The sequence below is a fragment of the Astatotilapia calliptera genome, chromosome 11 (assembly GCF_964374335.1).
Source record: "Astatotilapia calliptera chromosome 11, fAstCal68.1, whole genome shotgun sequence".
Lineage (NCBI taxonomy): Eukaryota > Metazoa > Chordata > Actinopteri > Cichliformes > Cichlidae > Astatotilapia > Astatotilapia calliptera.
The window spans coordinates 23,129,272-23,151,107 of NC_137432.1; the positions used below are offsets into that span (position 1 = coordinate 23,129,272).

At 41.5% G+C, this 21,836-nt stretch overlaps 1 protein-coding gene across 1 annotated transcript in view; it reads right to left on the minus strand.

Annotated features, from left to right (window-relative positions):
- The window catches only part of itga10 (integrin, alpha 10), a 30,749-nt gene extending 13,328 nt beyond the window's left edge, over positions 1–17,421 (minus strand). The window contains exons 1-7 of the mRNA XM_026183772.2: positions 17,232–17,421; positions 8,551–8,662; positions 8,313–8,422; positions 8,126–8,214; positions 5,866–5,980; positions 5,619–5,746; positions 4,757–4,905 (exon numbers count right to left, since the gene is read on the minus strand). Coding sequence (XP_026039557.2) covers positions 4,757–4,905; positions 5,619–5,746; positions 5,866–5,980; positions 8,126–8,214; positions 8,313–8,422; positions 8,551–8,662; positions 17,232–17,283 — 755 coding nt within the window. The 5' untranslated portion in view covers positions 17,284–17,421. The remainder of the gene's footprint in view (positions 1–4,756; positions 4,906–5,618; positions 5,747–5,865; positions 5,981–8,125; positions 8,215–8,312; positions 8,423–8,550; positions 8,663–17,231) is intronic.
- Positions 17,422–21,836: the final 4,415 nt, after the last annotated feature.

Sequence of the window (21,836 nt, forward strand, 5' to 3'; positions counted from 1 at the left end):
CCCAGTATGAACCTTCCAGATCCCTCATGGATATCTGGATCCTGTTTTTTATCCGTTCCCAGAGTCAGAACCAGACTCAGAGAAGCTGCATTCAGCTTTTATGCTCCACATATCTGGAACAAAGTCCCAGAAAGCCTCAGATCAGCTGAAACACTCAGTTTATTTAAATCCAGGTTGAAGACTCACCTGTTCTCAGCTGCATTTGAATAAAGCCTTTGCCTATATAACGCTTTCTTTCTTTCTTTCTTTTTTTTTTTGAGGGAAGGCTTCGCATACAGTGGGGCAAAAAAGTATTTAGTCAGCCACCGATTGTGCAAGTTCCCCCACCTAAAATGATGACAGAGGTCAGTAATTTGCACCAGAGGTACACTTCAACTGTGAGAGACAGAATGTGAAAAAAAAATCCATGAATCCACATGGTAGGATTTGTAAAGAATTTATTCGTAAATCAGGGTGGAAAATAAGTATTTGGTCAATAACAAAAATACAACTCAATACTTTGTAACATAACCTTTGTTGGCAATAACAGAGGTCAAACGTTTACTATAGGTCTTTACCAGGTTTGCACACACAGTAGCTGGTATTTTGGCCCATTCCTCCATGCAGATCTTCTCGAGAGCAGTGATGTTTTGGGGCTGTCGCCGAGCAACACGGACTTTCAACTCCCGCCACAGATTTTCTATGGGGTTGAGGTCTGGAGACTGGCTAGGCCACTCCAGGACTTTCAAATGCTTCTTACGGAGCCACTCCTTTGTTGCCCGGGCGGTGTGTTTTGGATCATTGTCATGTTGGAAGACCCAGCCTCGTTTCATCTTCAAAGTTCTCACTGATGGAAGGAGGTTTTGGCTCAAAATCTCACGATACATGGCCCCATTCATTCTGTCCTTAACACGGATCAGTCGTCCTGTCCCCTTGGCAGAAAAACAGCCCCATAGCATGATGTTTCCACCCCCATGCTTCACAGTAGGTATGGTGTTCTTGGGATGCAACTCAGTATTCTTCTTCCTCCAAACACGACGAGTTGAGTTTATACCAAAAAGTTCTACTTTGGTTTCATCTGACCACATGACATTCTCCCAATCCTCTGCTGTATCATCCATGTGCTCTCTGGCAAACTTCAGACGGGCCTGGACATGCACTGGCTTCAGCAGCGGAACACGTCTGGCACTGCGGGATTTGATTCCCTGCCGTTGTAGTGTGTTACTGATGGTGACCTTTGTTACTTTGGTCCCAGCTCTCTGCAGGTCATTCACCAGGTCCCCCCGTGTGGTTCTGGGATCTTTGCTCACCGTTCTCATGATCATTTTGACCCCACGGGATGAGATCTTGCGTGGAGCCCCAGCTCGAGGGAGATTATCAGTGGTCTTGTATGTCTTCCATTTTCTGATGATTGCTCCCACAGTTGATTTTTTTCACACCAAGCTGCTTGCCTATTGTAGATTCACTCTTCCCAGTCTGGTGCAGGTCTACAATACTTTTCCTGGTGTCCTTCGAAAGCTCTTTGGTCTTGGCCATGGCGGCGTTTGGAGTCTGACTGTTTGAGGCTGTGGACAGGTGTCTTTTATACAGATGATGAGTTCAAACAGGTGCCATTCATACAGGTAACGAGTGGGGGACAGAAAAGCTTCTTACAGAAGACGTTACAGGTCTGTGAGAGCCAGAGATTTTCCTTGTTTGAGGTGACCAAATACTTATTTTCCACCCTGATTTATGAATAAATTCTTTACAAATCCTACCATGTGAATTCATGGATTTTTTTTTCACATTCTGTCTCTCACAGTTGAAGTGTACCTCTGGTGCAAATTACTGACCTCTGTCATCATTTTAAGTGGGGGAACTTGCACAATCGGTGGCTGACTAAATACTTTTTTGCCCCACTGTATTTCAGCAAGACAATGATAAACTCCATACTGCAGCTACTAGACAGCAAGACTTCAAAGAGTTCAGGCACAGAGCTGGCCTCGTTTTTCCTCAAATTAAATATATTTTCTCAGTTTGAATATTTGATACCTTTTCTATGTTCTCTTGTCAATAAAATGTGGATTTTTGAGATTTACAAATGATTGCATTCTGTTGTCAGCAACCCAACTTTTTTGAAAAAAAAAAAAAAGTCAACAATTGAAAGCAGGGGTTCCACAAACCAACAGATAATGTAACAGCAGGTGAGATACTACCCATCATTTGGCTCCTAATGCAGACTTTGTTTTGTGGAAACACTGCTATGTTTTGTTTCATGGGTCGTGTCACATGATAGCAGATGATAGCTGATATGATTTTTTTAGTTGGAGGACTTACTGAAGCATTTCTGTCCTACGTTTGCCTTGAATTTGGCCACCAATAAGTCCTTCTCTGTGATTAGTTTTCACTAACACTAGCTAGCTTAGCTCAAAAAATCCCTTTAATTGTGGGGGTTTCTTTGTGCATTTTCCCACAGCTGTACTTTTATAGCATGCTTATCAAGTTACGCACAGTAGATCTGGTCGGATTATTTCTACCAAATTAGGTGTGAAATGTTAATCATTTGAATAAACCATCATTCCTTCTTTCCAGTAGTCCCAAATAGTTCTCCTCAAATAGTTAGCTCTCAAATATGCCAAGCCTCAGAGCAGTCAACTTCAAGTCAAATCGAAATTCCTGATTTTTATGGCATTAATGTGAATAAAGTCTAAGATCAGTTTAAATCTGCACCGACCGCTCTCCCAGGAACTCGAAATCTTCTGTTGTTCTTTCGGGAGCTATTTTAGCTAAGTGCTTCATTTTAGGGTAGGTTTCTCATAAGGAGATGGTTGGGGTAAAGGCTGAAAGTTAAACACACAGTGAAGAAGGTTAACGTTGAGGTCAGGAGGTCAGGGAACAAATGCTGTAACTGTCAAGTCTTGAAAGAATAGTTAAAAGGCATCGTTCGTGAATTTAACAAGTTATACATGAGTCCTCATTATGTGTGTGTACGTGTGCACATGCATGCTGTACGTGTCTCTGTGTGTATTTTTACAGCTGTAGCAGAACTACTTGGCTGACCAGTCTGGGTCAGGTCATGCCACACCTGCAGCTGTGCTGAGCCAGCAGCCGGCTAGCCCAGCTCAGCTAATCTCGTTGTTTTTCTTACCCCGTCACTTTCCTGCCAGTGCCAGGGCTGCTATCTGTCCATCTGTGCATGAGTATGTGAGAGTGGAAGTAGATATGTTTATGAGAGTTAGTTTAGAAGTTATCTTTTGATAGTCCCGCCTCTTAATGTCAAGTTAATGCCTATATTTTACTTGTTTACACTTAGACACACATATACAGCATATAACTTAGCCCAACCATCACATTGGGCAGGGAGCGAAGATGACAGTTACAGTGAAAGCAAAAACTGGATTTCCAATCGCTGGCGTTTTAAAGTAAAAAGCTTTAAGACCTTATACTGGTTTCCAGGGGCTGCTTTTCCACTATCGTTTACATGTCCAACTTTTACCTTTAAATGTACCAGAAAACAGGAACCCTCCAATTACCTGTGTGAACGTGTGTGCGTGCTCAGAGACACACATACCAAAATAACAGTCACGGCCACACATCAGGTCTGGGTGTGGTGCTCTATGTGGGTATGACTTTAATAAAGGAGGAATTTTGTTTTGAAAAGAAAGATTTTTCACTGACCTGCCAACTTCTTTACACTTGGGTTACCAGCGTTAAAGCCCCCCAACATACCTCTACAAAGTGATGGATGTGTGGAGGAACTGGGTGACAGTGCAGCCATGAGGAAGTTATAGAAGACTGCCTCAAAGGTCCCTTATGCATTTTATCTGGATTTGATCTTGCACACTGTACTGAACCGCCACTTATTTCCTTATATATTTTTTATTTTAATTTTGAAGGGGTCTTAAGCAAAGGTCTTTCAATGTTTTTCACTGGTTGATCTTTGAGTCATTTTCAGTCCTTGTACCTGTTCATTTTCAGAGGATTTTGTTTTTTGTTAAATCGCTTAACACTGACTTATGACTTTTACCCTTCAAACAATCAAACAAACAATTTAGCAATTTACCTCGAGGGCCGGTGTCCTGCAGGGTTTAGATCTCACCCTGGGCCAACACACCTGAATTAAATGATTATTTCATTACCAGGCCTCTAGAGAACTTCAAGACATGTTGAGGAGGTTATTTAGCCATTTAAATCAGCTGTGATGGATGAAGGACTCATCCAAAACCTGCCCTTGAGGCCTGGAGTTGGACACCCCTGGACACTGAGTGGAGCCTCCGTCGAGGTTTGGAACTGCATTTCAGCTAGTTATGTTGGAGATGCAATACCATCTGGAAACCAGCTACTTCTGAAATTGTTGTTGGGCACTAAGCGTTTATGTATAGGGAGTGTAGAGTGGTTTGTTTCAGCTTTTTTGCTTACAACAGCTGCCTGAAATCAGTGAGAATGAACTCAAGAAGTAAACCTGTCCGAACTAAAACTATTGGCTGAAAGATACTTGTGTGGTGTGCTGCCACTACCGCTGACTAATTTTGAACAGAAACAGATCATACATTATGAGAAATCGAATAGTTTTCCATAAATTAAACATGGAGCATATTGTTAGAAAGGAAATTAGAGAAGAAGAAAACAGATCTGATTGCCATTATAACTGAAAATTATACAGTGATCTATTTATAAGCACCAACTATTGTTACAAACAAAAACCAAAGCGTCACATAGATTCCAGTTAACCTGCCAAATCTACAGCATGCTTTAGAATGAGAAAAATCATCCCCGACTAGTAAACTGCCATGCCTACCAGGCTGTTTCAATCGCATATGCCGTGCGCGTCTCCCGTCCCTCCTGTCGGCTGATGTTCTTGGCGGCCTCCACTACCTCCTGTGTGGTCTGGTAGTCCTTCAGAGACCACTCGTGAACAGCTACCTCACCATACTGCAGAATACCAACCTAAATATGGACACGCGAGGGCAAACACACGTACAGAAACACACAAGCATTTCAACAATGCCACATGTTATTGGTTGCGCCGGCACATAATTGTGGAAAGCAACATCTGAGACTTTTGTTTCTGGGTTGAACTATCTCCTTAAGTACCAGTCCTGTTCTTAAAGCAAACAGTGCACTTGGGGGATTTCTGAATTCATTCAAAAACCAGAGGTATTTCCTCTTCACCTCACATTGCCTGCTACCCCTTACCCCCCACCTCCCCTTTTCATTACTCAGTTCTCCTTTCACTCTACTAGTTGCTTTGCTTTGAATAATGTCACTAGAAACCTCACTTCCCCTCCCCAACTCATGCAGACACACACACACACACACACACACACACACACACACACACACACACACACACACACACACACACACCATCACCAAAACCCCCAGCTCCCATTCCCCTTCAACCTCAAGTGAGCTGGGCTCATGTCCCTTTACATTACTCCAACTATTCTTCTGGACATATTTGCCAAACTGGTTCCTAATATGTCCCTGTCAGCATGTTTTCATTCAAGGGACTAGCTTGTCTTACTGCTCTGGGCTGCAGCTAAGGGGTTCCAGATATTTAAGTGGGAGACTCACTCAAATTTAAACCCACAAGTTTCCATTACTAGTGTAAATAATATTTATCGGCTGTGCAAATACACACTGAATTGGAGTTTTACCTGCATCTGGTCTGAGCTGATGTGGAACTTGCTGAGGATGTTACTGAGGAAGTTTTGGACCTCGTACCAGGGGTAGATGCTGTTGGAGCCATCCAGCACGATCACGATGTCCATGTACGTCGAGCACCCTGCCAGATATGGACGTTTAGAAATGTTTGGTTGATTGAAGCAGGTCTGCAACATGTTTCTTTGCCGCACTTTGTGGGTTTTTTTGTGTTTGTGAGTGTGTTTGTGTAAGTATAGTTACTTTGTGCTGTTGGAGCGATTGCCTCTCTTGGTTCTAGGTCATCGCTGACTGAGGCACAGATGCCAGTGCTGAACATAGATGTACCACACTCTTGTGACCACAGTGGAGCACATGCCTGCAAAACAGATGCACACACGCGCGCAAACACACACACACACACACACACACACACACACACACACACACACACACACACACACACACACACACACACACACACACACACAGCATCTGTTTTACAGGTGAATTTCACAAGTAGCTGTAATTAATTTGAACAGAGTTTATTCTTTTTCACTGTTTGTTTTACGTGCACAAGATGTGTATCAAAGAGTTTAAAACATGGAAATGTGCACACAAACATACCCACAAACACACACAAAAACGCACAAAACGATAACAATTAAATCAGGGCAGATAGGGAACAAAAAGAAAACAAGTCACGACAGGGAATAAGTCATGGAAAAACTACAATAGTGTGGTTTGGAGGACAGGAGAAGGAAGGAGACTATTGTCGACATGCTGGCAGTCACAGTTGTCATGAGCGGTTTCACAGAGCTGGAGCACAAGACCAGTATGAGCGATTTAAACTTGATTGTGCTAAATGTAGGGAGGGTGAGTAAGGAGGTTGGGGAGGGGGCACCCTATAAAAAATATTTCTGCCTTCAAAGCGTGCCGTTTATTTGGCTTTCCATACCAAGAGGAAAGAACAGGGGCGAATGCAGAGACAAGAGATAAAAAAGAAGCTAGCAGAAAGACAAAAGAAGGAGACTGAAAGTGGGGTGAAGTGGGGGTAGAATGAGAGAAAGAGAAACATCCTGGTTTTTCTTGCCCTGTCATTATGGAAGGGTTTCTCCTCAGGCACACAGACAGGCAGAGAAGAAAGGATGGAGAGAGAGGGATGGGAGGAAACGATGGAGGGAGAAGATGGAGAAAAGCGAAAGAGGTGCTATGGCTTTTGGTAGGTCTGTCATTAACAAAGGGCCGGAGACGCATTCCGATCCTGTTATAGACCTGACCACTGGGGTTAAGATAAACACACACACACATGCCCGCACACATGCCTGTGCACACGCGCACACAAAAAACCCGCCTAAGCTGGCTAGCGTTTTTTGAACTGTACACGACTCCACGCCCGAAGAAGCAGTAAAAAACCTGGCAGACACCAAAACACGCAAGCACACTTGCCCAACATACACACAGAGTTACACAAAGAAGGCATGTAACACAAACTGCTGTCTCCTCGCTAAGGCAATAAGTGTGTGGGTCTGCAAGCCAGAAGCCTCAGAAGTGCAGAAATTAGGATAAATGAGTGAGTAAGATTTCAAGAAGTTTGTCTAAAAGCTAAAGTCTTAAACCTAAACTCGAGTTAGATTCTGTCCATAAACGTTGCTTTGCACTTGACTTCATCAGCTTGACTTTGAATCATTCATGTCTGGTTATTGTGTCAGTAACTACAAGCTCTGTAAGTTCTCACATTAATTAGAGTCATGGTAAAAAGAAAATACACCCTCCTTAAATTCTAAGGTTTTACCTATCAGGACATAAAATAAATTATGTGGTCCTCACGAGGTTCGATTAAACTATTTAAATACAACCTACACTGACAACCAGCCCACTGACATACTGCAGTTATTGACTATTGACCAGTGGCTCCAAAACAAGATCAAATCATGACCTCTCCTCCACTGTGCTTGACAGTATGTCTGAGGTGTTTGCGCTGATATGCTGTGCTTGGTTTTCACCAAACATGCTGCTGAGACTTATGACCAAACAGTTCCACTTTGATCTCATCTGTTAAATAGACATTACTCTAGAAGTCTTGTGGTTAGCTACTTTACTGTGTAACACGCTGATTGAGGCCTGTACTGTCTGAGATGTGGCGCTGGGGTTTTTTGCAGTTTCTCTGAGCATTGTAGAGTTTGACTTTGAAGTGAATTTTCTGTGACTTGCACTCCTGGGAAGATTGGTAACTGTCTTGAATGTTTTCCACTTGTTTGGAAATGGGTTTAAAACACCTTCCCACACTATGTAAATGTGCAAATGCATGTCCAAAATGAAAGAAAAGAAAGAGGAGGATCAGTGAATCGCTTGTGGTCAAATCTAAATTCAACTAAAAACACTCGAAGGGAGCGAATTCATCAGAATTCTGTTGAACAAACTCAACCTGGTCTGACCACATCCCTTCAGGCTCCCACCCATCAACCCACTGCCCATGTAGGAAAAATAAAAAGCCCCGTTTTCCAGTGTTGATGCCACATACCAGGAAGCCATCAGGTGAAGTTGGTGTGAGGGTCATTCCCAAGTGAGAATTCCTCAGATTTTTAGAAACGTTCTGGAGAGCCGTCTCACCTGAGCGACACAAACATCTTAGCTTTGAAGTAACAAATCCAAACATGAATTGAGGATTTTTTTCCTGCATATTTTCTTCAACTCATAGTTTCTCTCACCTAGATTCACTTTATTGCAGCTTGAGTTCTTCTCCCGTCCCACGCTGCATTTGTACACATCTCCTTTCCTGTTGTTGGGCGGCCCGTCCCAGGGAGCACCAACCAGCATCCTTTACGGAGTAATTCATTCATCATCAAAATGTCATCCATCGCCCGCTTTGTGTACATGTTATGACAGTTTATTTATGACTGTGTGGTTCCATTAGATTATATTTGACTGTCTCCCTCACAGACTTACGATTTCTCTCCATCTGCTTCATGCTGCAAGACGGAGAAGCCGAACAGCGCGTCCTCTGGACCGGTGAATATGCGCGGGTGCTTTACATCTATGTTGAAACACTGACAAAGCTCTGGAAGACATGACAAAGAACATTTTAAACACCGATGACAAAAAATGCTGGAATTGTAATGGTATTAAAACCATAACTTTTAAAGCATCCATCCATCCTCTTCCACTTGGAGCTGTAGCGTATCACTGTTATAGGGTGAGAGGTGGGGTACAGCCAATCTGTTGCAGGGCTAACACAATGGACAGGCAGCTATTCATGCTCACTTTCACCTTTTTAGCCAATTTGGAATAATCAGTTGCTCTTAAAGCCTGGTGTGCATGTTGGAGTGTGGGAGAAAGCTGGAGTACCCAGAGAGTACCCCCACAGACACAAGGAGAACATTCAAACTCCTGGCCTGGATTCAAACCCACAACCTTATCGACATGGTAGTACAAATATAAATCATTCCATCTACCTCTCCAACTTATGCTTTTTTATTTATTCATCTGTTCATGGAGCACTAAAGTTAATGCACTTACATAAACTTTATTCATAAGCTGTCAAAGGCCAGTGAAAAACTTGGACAACTGTGTGCACTATGTGTAGTTAGAGCTACAGTGAAGAGTAAGATTATTATTTCATGTCTTGGCCTTGGAGAAGAGAATTAGAGGGGACAGGGGGTGGCGGGTAGGGGGGTGTCAAAAAGATGGATAAACAAAGTGACCAAAGGCCGTCTCTGAGGAAAAAGAGAGTTCAGTCTAAGGGGAAAGAGGGAGACGAGAGAGAAGAGAAGAAGCAAAGCAAGGAAGGGTGTGGGTTAGAAAAACTCTTAAATATAGTGAGCTCCCTGTTATGACACACAAGCTGCCCTTCATACTTACAGGGAGAAGCGAGGGAGACACAGTGAGATGGTAGCTCACTGACTTGTTTACATCTGTAAGTAAGCTGAAGCATGTTTGAGCTGCTCGGTGCTGATGATCAGAGCTAAACTAAATGAATAAAGATTTAGGAGTCAAACAGCTTGAAAATAAATAACACGGATGTTTCAGCATCCATTTGAACCTTTTTAAAAGGGAAACATTAAAAAAGATCAAACTAGGTGCAGCAGAAAAACAGATCCTGGACTGTTAATTCGTACACATTTATTCCTCATAAGCACCTGACACATAAGTGACCCACAGCTAATCGACTTGCAGTCTGGGGACCCGGGTGTGTTATGCTAGGTGCAGCAAATGTAGATGAGATGAAGAAGAGACCACAGAGCTCATAGCTCACTTCTAGCACCACACCCTCACATTGTTTTTCAGTGTCAGACTTGTAATCTTCAATGCCAACAGATGCCAGCATAAGCACTGTGATGGAGGAAGGACTCGCATCTTCTACTTAAATACAGCTACTTATACTTTTTATTAGTCCTTTATTTATCTAGGTAAATAATCTCATTGAGATTAAAAATCTCATTTCCAAGAGAGACCTCATGGCAGTAGAAGTCTATACACTGTAGTCTACACTTATACTACGGTGTAAACACAACGTCCTGCATTGAAAATGTAAAAACATTTTTAAAGCAAATTATTTAAAATGGAAAGATCGCATCTTGGGATTTTTATACTACCCTGGTTCAAAAAGAGAAAGCACACACGTCGTTTTAGGATGCTATTAAATAGCTTAATTAAATAAAACAAAGAAACCAAAGATTAGTAGGAGTGGTTGTCAGCAGATTAGTGTATATGCAGGGTAAGTGTTCGAGTGAGTGCAAGAGAGGAGCAGAAAAAAAGCCCCCACGAAGGTCTGGCAGGGCTGCTTTAGACGGCCCCGAGCCTGCTCAGGTATGTTACATCCCAAATTAGGTCTGCTCCATCCACCAGTTACCCGGAAGAGATAGACAAAGGCAACAAAGAAAACAAGGTCAGCCCTGTGGCCGTCACAGTAGAAGCAGAATTTAGCTGTTGTGAGCAACTTCATGTCCAACTGCAAGTTATATTTGTTTCATTCATAACAGAACAGCCAGTATCATCATTTACTGCAAGTATTGAGTATCTAGCTGTCACATAGTGAGGGAGAAAGGGCAACGGTTACCTTTGAGATGTAGTGGAGGACAGGAAGTACTGGAGAAGTCATGAAAAAACTCACAAATGCCTAAATTTGTGTTTAAATGGTGGAAGCCAGGCTTTCTGCACTTTTCTTCATTCAGCCTGTGTTTAGTGGTGACTCGAACAAAATTCTGTCACGGATCCAAATTTTGGTGACTCTTAAGTTACACTGTGCAAGGAGTATTTAAGTTGTAGCTGAGGTAATGCTTTAGTGAGGTTGGTGTATTTTTTTGGGTTTCTGTCAACTTGAAATTAGAGCCTGGTCCCTTAACTTGGTATTTTTAAAGCACCCAAGTTAAGCTTCACGTATTATGCTTTGTGTTGGGTTGATCTGGTTGACTTATTATTTAATAATTCAATCATGCATTACCAATCGACGTAATATAACTAAGCTGTTCCAGCATTTCTCTTTTTTCAGTGTACATACAGGTGACATATATACGCTGAACGTGACATGTGAACCAATCCAATTTATCTGAGATTTATCTGATTTTGGCTTCATCTTTTGCATTTCAAGCTACATGTAGCAGATAGCAGGTTATTTCCAAACACCCATAAATAGACTGAGTATGTAATGGACAATACAAGTTAAAGAAAATGTTGTCAAGCAAACATTTAAGCAGATATATATGTATTTCCTGTTTCCACTGAAGTGGTTGAAAGTAGCTTATAGGATATGAGCCAGCTGGTATTTCTTGCCTACACAGTTCCCCATAGATTAAAGAGAGTCATCGTGTATTATTTTCAGTTCAGACTGAGACAGCTCTGCAGCTCTCAACAGTCGGTATTTAACTTGTCCCACTTGTGTGTCTACTGTATGTTATTTGTAGGGTGTGTTGGATGTGGTTGCTAAAATGGGCTTTCAGAATGGCTTCAGTTTACTGAGCAGTTTAGCAACATCTACAGTTCCTTCCTAACAGTTCTGTAACTTCTCCAGTACTCCCAGACTGGGAAGCAGACCAAAACACTGGTGGCATGATTATGAAACAGCTGCTTACACACTTGTGTCCAGGTACTTTCCCACAACTAAACACAGACAGTCACAATTCTGTGCAAAAGTCTTGCCTCACTCCTCAATTATTTATACTTTGCTTCTAAGGAGCCACAGTTTCCTAAAGTTTTTAAAATGGTGTTGAGCAATAGTTCTCCGAGCTTTCTGAAGGTCTTTCAAAGTTTTTCTTTGGACATTGGCTGCTTTTTCACTCATTTTTAGTCAGGTTCTTGTCTCTAACAATTTTTTCAGAATAATATTTGTTTGTTTGCTTTTAAAACACTTGACACTGACCTATAAATCATTCAGGTTAACCCAAAGGATAAACCAGTGTTGTCTCAACACATAACGGACAATTTAGCAAAGCACTCATGTTAAACTGTATCTTTAGGCACTTTATTGCAAAGAGTCTGTATGAACAAGCATTATTTGTTTCCATTTTTTTACTCGAATCAATGAAAAATGTAAGATAAGCCAGGTCTGACGGGCATAAAATGATATTTTTGTACCAGCAAAATGATTCCCGAGTGCTATTAGCTCAAAACTTGTTTTTGTGTCAGCGTAGTGTCATAGTGCCACAGCATTATCTTAAAGCCAGCAAAGACACGTCTGCGTTTTACCAAATTACACAAGAAATGGAAGAAAAATCAGTGGCAACAGGTCTGATGGAGTGATCATCCAAATTTGAAATTTATTGTTAAAATTCTCATCAGTGTGTATGGAGAAGGTCAGAGGCGAGGTTTTTGCATTTGCCGCATTTCAGAGAGTAGGGCTGGAGATCTTGAAACTGATGAAATTATGAACACAGAAAAGTACCATCAGATTTTTATCCACCACACATTACCATCTGGAAAGCATCTGATAGACAGAACAGAAGCCTGATTTTCCAGCATGAAAATGATCCCAATCACATTGTCAATGCAGTAAAAGCATACCTGGATAGAAAACCTCATAAAGGAGCACTGTGAGTCATGGACTGGCCTCCCCAGAGCCCAGACCTCAACATCAGTGAAGCAGTGATCATCTTGATGGAAAACAGAACAAAAGCTTTGAATGACATGAAAGCTGCCTGAGAGAGCGCAGGCTGTGGAAACAATAAAGGTGGTCATATCAAATATTGACCTTCAAACTCATTAGAATTTGACAAACTTCATTTGTGCCTTACACACTGTATTTCCATGTATTCTTGCACATATTTCAATAAATCGCTGCACGTATTTCTCAGTTTCCCAGCAAAATATAAAGAAACAAGGGGTGAATCAAGACTTTTGCACAGGATTGTACCTCCGCCAAGCCAATCAGATTGGGATTCCACTTGGTTTAGAGAATGAAACTAGATATGTTCAGTGTTTCTTTTCCGTCCCTGCTCATGCTTTTCTTACACACTGTAGTTTCTTCTACCTGCTTCTTCACTTTTCTCTACAGATTGTCTTTCTTGTAACATGACTGCATTGTCACACACATTTTGTCTGGTTTTATCTACATAGACGTACTCACCACATACACCTACAAAGATGGAGGCTTTCAGACATGGCAACAGCAGATATTCTGGTGTAGATTAAGTTATGTCAATAAATTATTACACGCAGAGACTTTTTGTCTGTCACCACTTTGAGTTTGACTTTATTGGTTGTAACTTACCTTGACAACAACTAGATGAGAACAGCAGTGACGCAGTGGTTAACCTGTCACCTCACAGTAAGAAGGGTTCGGGTTCAAACCTGCTGCCAACGGGTTCCCTTGATTTTATCATTTGAATGTTCTTCTTGTAGCTTTCTGGGCTCCCTCCAATGTCCATGAAAGCTAAATTGTTTGTGTTTTCTAAACTGGCCATAAACTACATTAGCCCTGTGATTGATTCTGACCCTAGAATAGCCATGAGGGGAAGATAAATGTGGTTGTAAAAAGACTCCTGACTTGGCCTTTGCAAGCACTTTGCTGCTGAGCTTATAGTCTCACTCTTTTTCTCTTTTTTTAAATATAAAATGATGGGCATTTTACAAAAGTTGGTCATACTATGGTTCACTAAGCAGGTTTCTGTTGATTAAAAGATGGAGGGAAGGTGAGATGAGACAATTCACCAACATGACCCTAACATAGGTAACACAAACCTAACCTGCTGAGCTCACTGTACCACAAAAAATTCAGAGACTTATACTGGATGTTTCGATGCATGCTTAATCATCCAGGTAGGTAAATCCCGAAACGTTTCGTCTCTTGGATGAGTGACAAAACGTTTCTCCCACTGAAAACGCTATGTCCAGATGAACAGAATCAGCTTTTGGGGATATACTGGATGTTGGAACAACAGAAGGCTGATTATTGGCCCGTACAAATAAACGTGCAATTTAATTCGATTCAGTGTAGCTCCAAATCACAACAACAGTTCCCTCAAGCTGCTTTACAGTGTAGAGTAACGGTCCTACAACATTAGAGAGAAAATCCCAACAGTTAGATGACCAGCTTACACATAATTTTTCCAACTGCACCAAACAACAACCAATTTTTAGATCAACTGATCAATTAGTTCATCATTAAGTATTAATAGCATTGCAGTGATGTTAATAAAATGTAATTATTTATAATTAGATCTTCTGGTTACACATTTACAGTTGATTGAGTGAGATATAAATGATGCAATAAAAAAGTCTATTATACTAACTATGTTATTCTAAAAGTGTTTATATTTAGTCGTCTATACTGGAAGAACCAATGAGCATTGTCTCAAACACTGCCTCACAGAGCTGCTGGCATGGTTGTAGACCCTTAAGCCTTGTTTCTGCTGATTTTGCACATCAGCGCAAGCTTCCAGTATTTCTTTATCCAAGCCTCCAGTGACTAAGATGAGCCTCATGCATCTATCCAGTTCTACACAGATGTTTTAACAGGCTTCAGCATTGGGGATCCGCGTAGGCAGCAGTATAATAATTCTGCAGTCTTTATTTCCCTTGCCAGAGAAAGAAAATCCATTTTCCCAGGCTTTTTGCAATTAGCTATTCTTTCAGATTGACACCCACCACCCGTCTTACACACTGCAGTAAACTGTTTCTCTCTTTTCTTGAGACAATGTCACCCACACTCCAACTCCAGATTTCTTCCCACATCAAAGCAGGGATCTGATAACAGCTCCTGCTACTGATGTTCTCTTTTATCCTCGTGTTTAGCTCATTCTCTCATGAGCCTTAAATTGCTCATTTTATTTATTTTTTGCCCACTCTGCTATAAAATGAGCAGACACACACGCTATAAATGCACCACAAGGACAAATCTCCCGTCTCAACCCCTGCAGCTTCCAGAAAACTGTACCATCATTCCCTGTTTTCCCTGTCCTGCCATCCCTCCTCTGGTTGTATTTTCATCTTGGTTTATATATGACACTTTACCACAAGCTGTCTGACCACCCATTGCCATGACAACTGCCGGCAAACATTTATCAAGCCAAACTAAGTCCAGATTCGCTCAACCACACGCTCAGCTCTGGGCGCTACTGCTGCTTGATGTGAATAGTTGCGATTGTGTAGTACAGTATATGTATGTGCATGCGTGTGCACATGTCGGGCAAAAGGAATGGAACTTAGCACTATAGTGTTTGGGGGACTACAAAGACATGCCAGCATTTAGAGCATTAACTAAAGACAATGATGTATATCCCTGTCCTCTTTAATTTACACGTCTGACTTACAGCACCTCTGTGAAATGTCCTCGAGCAGAGATGTCTTATTCAGTCTGTTTCTGTCATCTGTATTGAAGTGACTCATAATGTTCCTCCACTCATTCTCCCTCCTTCACCTCTTCTTATACCCTTCCACAGATTTTCTCTCCATTATCTCCATCGTGTTCTGTTCTAATCTCTGTCACCCTCTCGTGGGGAATGGGGGTGGACGAATAAGAGGGGGAGTAGGAATGAAAGTCAGCGAATTATGGGAGAGTAAAAGAAAACACGCAAGAAGATAGCTGGGAGAATAATAGCAAGAATTTATGAATGAGCAGTGAAACAGAGTGAAATATGCACACACACACACACACACACACACACACACACACACACACACACACACACACACACACACACACACACACACACACACACGCAAACACACCTGTGTTTGACATCTCAGTAAAAGCATAGCAGAGTGTAACAGACATGAGATGCCTGCTGACCACATCAGGGGAGTTCTGCTGAAGCCATTAACATTACACACATACTCACTCACCTACATGCTCCTGTGCGAGACATGCTTAGGCTTACAAACTCACACGCAGGGACGAGCGTAAACACTAAGCTATACTGCACGAATTAAAATAGAGGCTACATGGTTAAAAAGGTGAAAAAAACGTCGGCTTGTTCATGCTTTATTGAAACGTGTAATGGAGTGTAATGTGTAAAACCACACCACAGGCTGCTGGTGTTTCTATGAAGGGTATATGCGCCGGTGAGTGTAAAGCGTGAAACATTCGTACCTGATGCATTCCTCATTCATTCCTTGGGGTCTGAACAAGGGTGAAAATGGGCAGCGTGGATAATCACAAAACAAATTGCCACAAATGACCACAAATGGCAACATTTCCTTCTATAGATTAACCTCAGCGACTGTGTGTGATTTGACACAGGTACAGATTTAACATGCCTTGCAAAACATAATCTCAACGCCTATTGATCTAATTTTGCATCGTGGTTGCATGGCGTAGGGCAGCAGTTAACCACTGCTTATCAGCTGCATCAGTATGCAGACAACAATGGCCTTTTTCTTCACTTTCTTTCTGGTGGGTGGGAACGTCTCGGTTTGTTCTGTGGCACAGCGAACATGAGTACTGAAGGGGAGCTGATGTTCATGCTCCATGAAGAAACACACATGGCACAGGCACCATATTAGGGGAACTTTAGACATCAAGTCTAAGAGATGGCTGATATGGCCGGTGAGGTCGTGTTACACAGCTGCCAGGGTTTGTATGTGTCAGCTATAAGCGGATATGAACCGGTAACCTTTTGGCTCTGAGTACACGTATATCTGATGGTAGCTGGAGACCTCCAACAAAAATGAAATATGTCCTCAGTTCAAACATATGTGATAGATTTACTAAAGGATCTGACTTTGAACCAAGAACCGGTACTCTTTAGGCACAGCTTCCTTTACCTTTGATTTATTTGGCAAATGGAGTGTGTCCAGGTGTTTTAAGATTCCCGCTTTCCTTCTTTAAGCACAAAATCATCTGAGGAATGTCTTCATGGTCAGTAGTTTACTGTCACACAGTGTTAAGTGGGCCTCAGGGAGGCTGCCACACCATCACTGGCACATGCTGTCTTTTAAAGTTGAGGGAGGTTAATCACCAGTAAGAGAGGGCTGAGTGAGGGGTAAGGAACTGGGCAGTGGAGCAACACCAGAGCCTTATTTTACACAGAGATGAATATACTTAGATTTGTGTTCACAGCGTTGAGTTAACTGAATTAACTGAATGAATAACTTCACCTTATTTTAAACTGTCCTTCAGTTTTGTTTGGCTTTTTAAAGAAATGTAACAGGTTTTTTTTAAAGGTCTGAAATATAGGCTGAGATGTGGCTCTTACCTTTAAGGAGGAGGATAAACTCCAGGCACAACAGGTATTTACGCAGCTCCATTTATGAATCCGAATGAAAGAAGTCTCTCTTTAATGTTTTTTTCCCCCCTTTTCCCTCGTTTACTAGGTGGAAATGAGGAGCGTCGTTGCCCACCGCACACATACACAGACACGCTTGTTTTCAGCTTTTTCTCTTTCCAAGAGATGCGTAAAAGTCGGCCAAACTGTGCCGCGGTGGCATGCCACGTGCGTGAATGGGGTTCAACTTCAGGAGCTTAAATACTGATTCAACGAATAAAACGAAATATCTGGCTATGATTTTCTTCTTCTTCTTCTTCTTCTTCTTCTTCTCGTCTTATGTTAAAGTGAGCGAAAACGTCTTAAAAATGTAAAAATGAAAAATCAACTTTGTGACGTCTCAGTGACCCATGGCGTGACAATAACTGCACCTGTCCCATCCAACAAGAGGCCGCAGTTCCGACTCATTAAACCATTACAAATGTGTAACGCCTTCACAAACAGGCAGGCAGCAGCTTTATCCCTCCAGACTCCGGAGCGCGTCTTTGAAGCTCAAACTCCTCTGACAGAAACTCCGCTCATCAGTCCCAAAGTCTGAGGAGCGCTGTCGTGAGCGGTATCTTTGACAGCACGTTATCCATGATCCACTCCGCTTATTTCTCTTATTTTAGGCTCCCCTGCTTCTTTGTCCGTGTAAATATGTGTCTCTAGTAACGGATTTCTCTCACGTTGAAATGAAAGAGTGCATTTATCCTCACAGCTCCCCTCCCTCCATCCACCAGACTCCTCTCTGAGCAACTGGTTCACAAACCTCAAACCCACATCTCCCCTTTCTCTCCTCTCCTCGCACTCGTTTTTCTTTTTCAAACACTCAGACCGTTTCTCTCTCCTGTACACTTTTCTTCTTTTTTTATGATTTACGAATAAGGAGTCAAATTTCACTGTTTTTGACACCGTTTCTATGTGCCTGCAACGGGTGAGAATCAGAGTCAGTTACTGACTGCAGTTAATACAACATTAATCAATCCTTTTTTTCTTTCAGAAACCGTAAAAGACAAAACAAGTGTCACACTGGCAGGGGGGTGTGCTCAAAACTCCCAAATCAAATGCTGCTAACGGGGGAATAATGATTTATAGCACTCATCATTTCATAAGACTTAAGAGAGGCTGAGTAAGAGGTGGCCTCTCATTAAAACCAAATTTGGTTTTATGTACCAAGCGCTACTTCTGCTGTGACAGATCAAAATGTCTGATGAAAAGGTGACATGAATCTGAGTCACATGGAAATGAAACAGAAGTGCTCTGAATCGGGAAAAGTCACATTAAATTAGCTAACACAAAAACTGTGGACAATAAACATTACCATAACCTTTGGAGCAGTTATTTGAGATAATTCTGCTTAATTATTTACGAATTAATGATAAAATGTTTAATTCTGTGCTTTAGAATCAGTGCTGTAAAGTCACCCTTTGTTGAAATTCTTCTAGCCTAGTGGGCATCGCTTCAAGCGTGACAAGGGCACCATCTACAGGACAACAGATGTCAATGAATGCTTTCATGAGAAAAGGAATGCCGTAAACCACCGGTTATTGTTTTCACCGTTACCTTATCTCAGCCCCAGCAGGCAACAGAAAGAGGTTTTGGGATAACATGTCATAAAAACACCAAATTAAGAGATTCATTTTTTAAGAATGGTGCTCATTCCTTCAGTAGGTTTTCAGAGATTTGGGGAATCCAAAACAAGGAGCACTAATGTTGCTTTTGAGGCTTGTGGTGACTTATTACTTAATGGTGTTTTTCCATCTGTTATCCAACTCACAATGCTACACTAGCATAAAGTGGCCCAAAAGAGTAATTTGAGCATATAATTTCACCACGTGTGTTCTGCCATGCATCACACTGAGGCTTTTGATAACTAACTGATCAAAAGTAAGAACACATAAAAATGCAAATTTCACATAAAATCTTGCTTATCCAGGTTTACCACATCCTTAAATTTCAGTCATGCAGTGATCATTATTTTGAGCAGTGGTTTGGGCTAACCACCTTCCATGACATTTGGTATCTGTACTGTTGTACTAATGGCAGGAAAACACATGCTGAACTTATCTTATGTGCCATGATGACAATCTCCTGTCCCACCACATCTAAGAAGTGGCCTATTGGATTCAAATGTGGTGACTATGGAGGCCTTTTGAGTACAGTTAACTTGCTGATTTGAGCTTTGTGACATGAGTAGCTTCCCGCTGGAAGCAGCCGTCAGAAGATGGATACACTGTGGGACAGACACGGTCAGCAACAATACTTAGGCAGGCTGTGGTGTTTAAATGATGCTTAGATGGTACCAAGGAGTCATTTCTGGCAACAATTTTTATGCCAAATGTTGATCCTACCAGCTGAATGTTGCAGAAGTAATCAAAACTCATCAGTCCAAGGACTATTTTTCCGATCTTCCTATCCAGTTTTGGTGAATTGTAGACTAAGTTTCTTGTTATTAGCGGACATGAGTGGTACCCAGTTTGGTTTTCTGCTGCTGTAGCTCAACTGCTTCAGTTTTTGACATTTAGAGATGCTCTTCTGCATACCTTGGTGTTAACGTATGGTTAATTGATTTACTGTTGCCTTACTTTCAGCTCAAAGTCCCATTTTGGCCATTTTTCTCTGACCTTCTTCATCTGCGAGGCCTTTTCATCCAGAGGACTGCTGCTCATGGGATATTTTCTGTTTTTCAGACCAGCCCTTCTAACACCTACAACCATGCCACATATACAGTCACTTAAAGTACCCTTTTCCCCATTCTGATGCTCAGTTTTGACCATTACTATGTGCCTCACTGCACTGAGTTGCCGCCCTGTGATTTTGCATTAATGAGCAGATGAACCTGTGCACCTAATGAAGTGTAACAGGGCGACTTTAACCCTTGTGTAGTGTTCACGTTTTTATGTCTGTGTAGATTCTCAGTCATCCAGGTCATGGTAATCTAAGGAGCTTGTAAAAGAAAATTGACCCCTTTTCTTAAACATCTTCAAGATACTTAAAGAAGTCCAGTCACTTTTCTTTCATAGCTCCTGAGATGTTCATGTTTTTGTTAGTTAGTCACTTTTTGGGGGTCTGGTGGACGCACCGCATATTGGGCTTTTTCAAAGAAAGAAAATTAAACCCCAAGCCAAACCCAAACCAACCTGATGCCTGCTGGGAGAAGAGAGGATGTTAACAAGCCTTAGCCAAGTGCCAACAGATGTGCTTCCCCTCACACACTAACCATCCCCTAAAGACAGAGTCTGATAGAGAGGGCAGAGTGGGCAGGAGGATCACGCCTGCCATGTCTTTATTGGTTTTACCTGTTTGCATATATTATTCCTGAGTTTGCTGTTGTATTTGGTTTGTCGTTCTGTTTTCTTTCCAGTGTTCCTCCCTCTGCTTCTCGTCTCCTCTTTGAAATTCATGAAATACTTTCTCGGACTTCTATCTTTGCAGCTGTGTGCTCTGCATTTGCTCTACATGACTGCCCCCTTTTGGACACACCGCTGTGTGCATGGGTTGGCACTGCCTCTGCTTCCCCTGAAATAGGACTGGCCACCACCCGAAGACCACTGGTGACACTGGATTGTTAGAGTTAAGCACTGAAAGCATGAATTGGGACTCTGCAACTTAACTGTACATTTACTCAAATACTTTACTGAGGTACAGTTTAATGTATTTGTACATAAATATTTCTGTGTCATGCCATTTTCGATATTTTGCATGTAAATATTGTATTTTGTACACCACACCATTTTTTAAAGGTTCATTTATTTTATTTTGCAGATTTTAAACTATAAATATGATAACAGTTTAGTCTCTAATGATCAGAATTATGCACAGAATTAAAATTATTTACAACTGCAACTTTAAAGCAGTATACTCATTAATTTGAGGGAAATTAAGTACCGTATTTTTCAGACTACAAGGCGCACTTAAAATTCTTTAATTTTCTCAAAAATCAACAGTGCGCCTTATAATCCGGTGCCCCTTATGTATGAACTCTGGTTGTGCTTACTGACCTCGAACCGATTTTATGTGGTATATGACGCTCAAAAATCTGTCAAAAAATGTTTTAGTAGGACTTTGGTAAGCTACGAAGCCACACCGCTTGATGGATCGTCGGAGCATTACGGCTACCGTAGTTGGAATCCTCATCTGGGTCCAAACTCCGCTTCAGGTCCCAAAGTCAAACGAACACTGTGGCATCACTGAGAGTCAAAAATTGTCTAAATTCTTTCATCTATAATAAAATGATCAGTGTTGCTGCTTTATCAGGTGTAACAATTAAGTTTAACATCCAGGCATCCATGAAAACAGAATTTATTAAATTTAATGGAGTTAGAAGTCATAATACAGCATGTTCTGGTGTATTATGACTGAAAGATTTCTGAAAAAATTAAAACGTACAACTCTGCTATCACTTCCAACATAACTGAAGACAGAAAACTAGACAGTAGTGACTTTTGTAGGGTTACTGAAGTATAGTAACCCTATACTATAACAAGCTAGTATATAATGATTTGCTACGTGATCATAACATAACATATATCATAACATAGCATAACATAAACA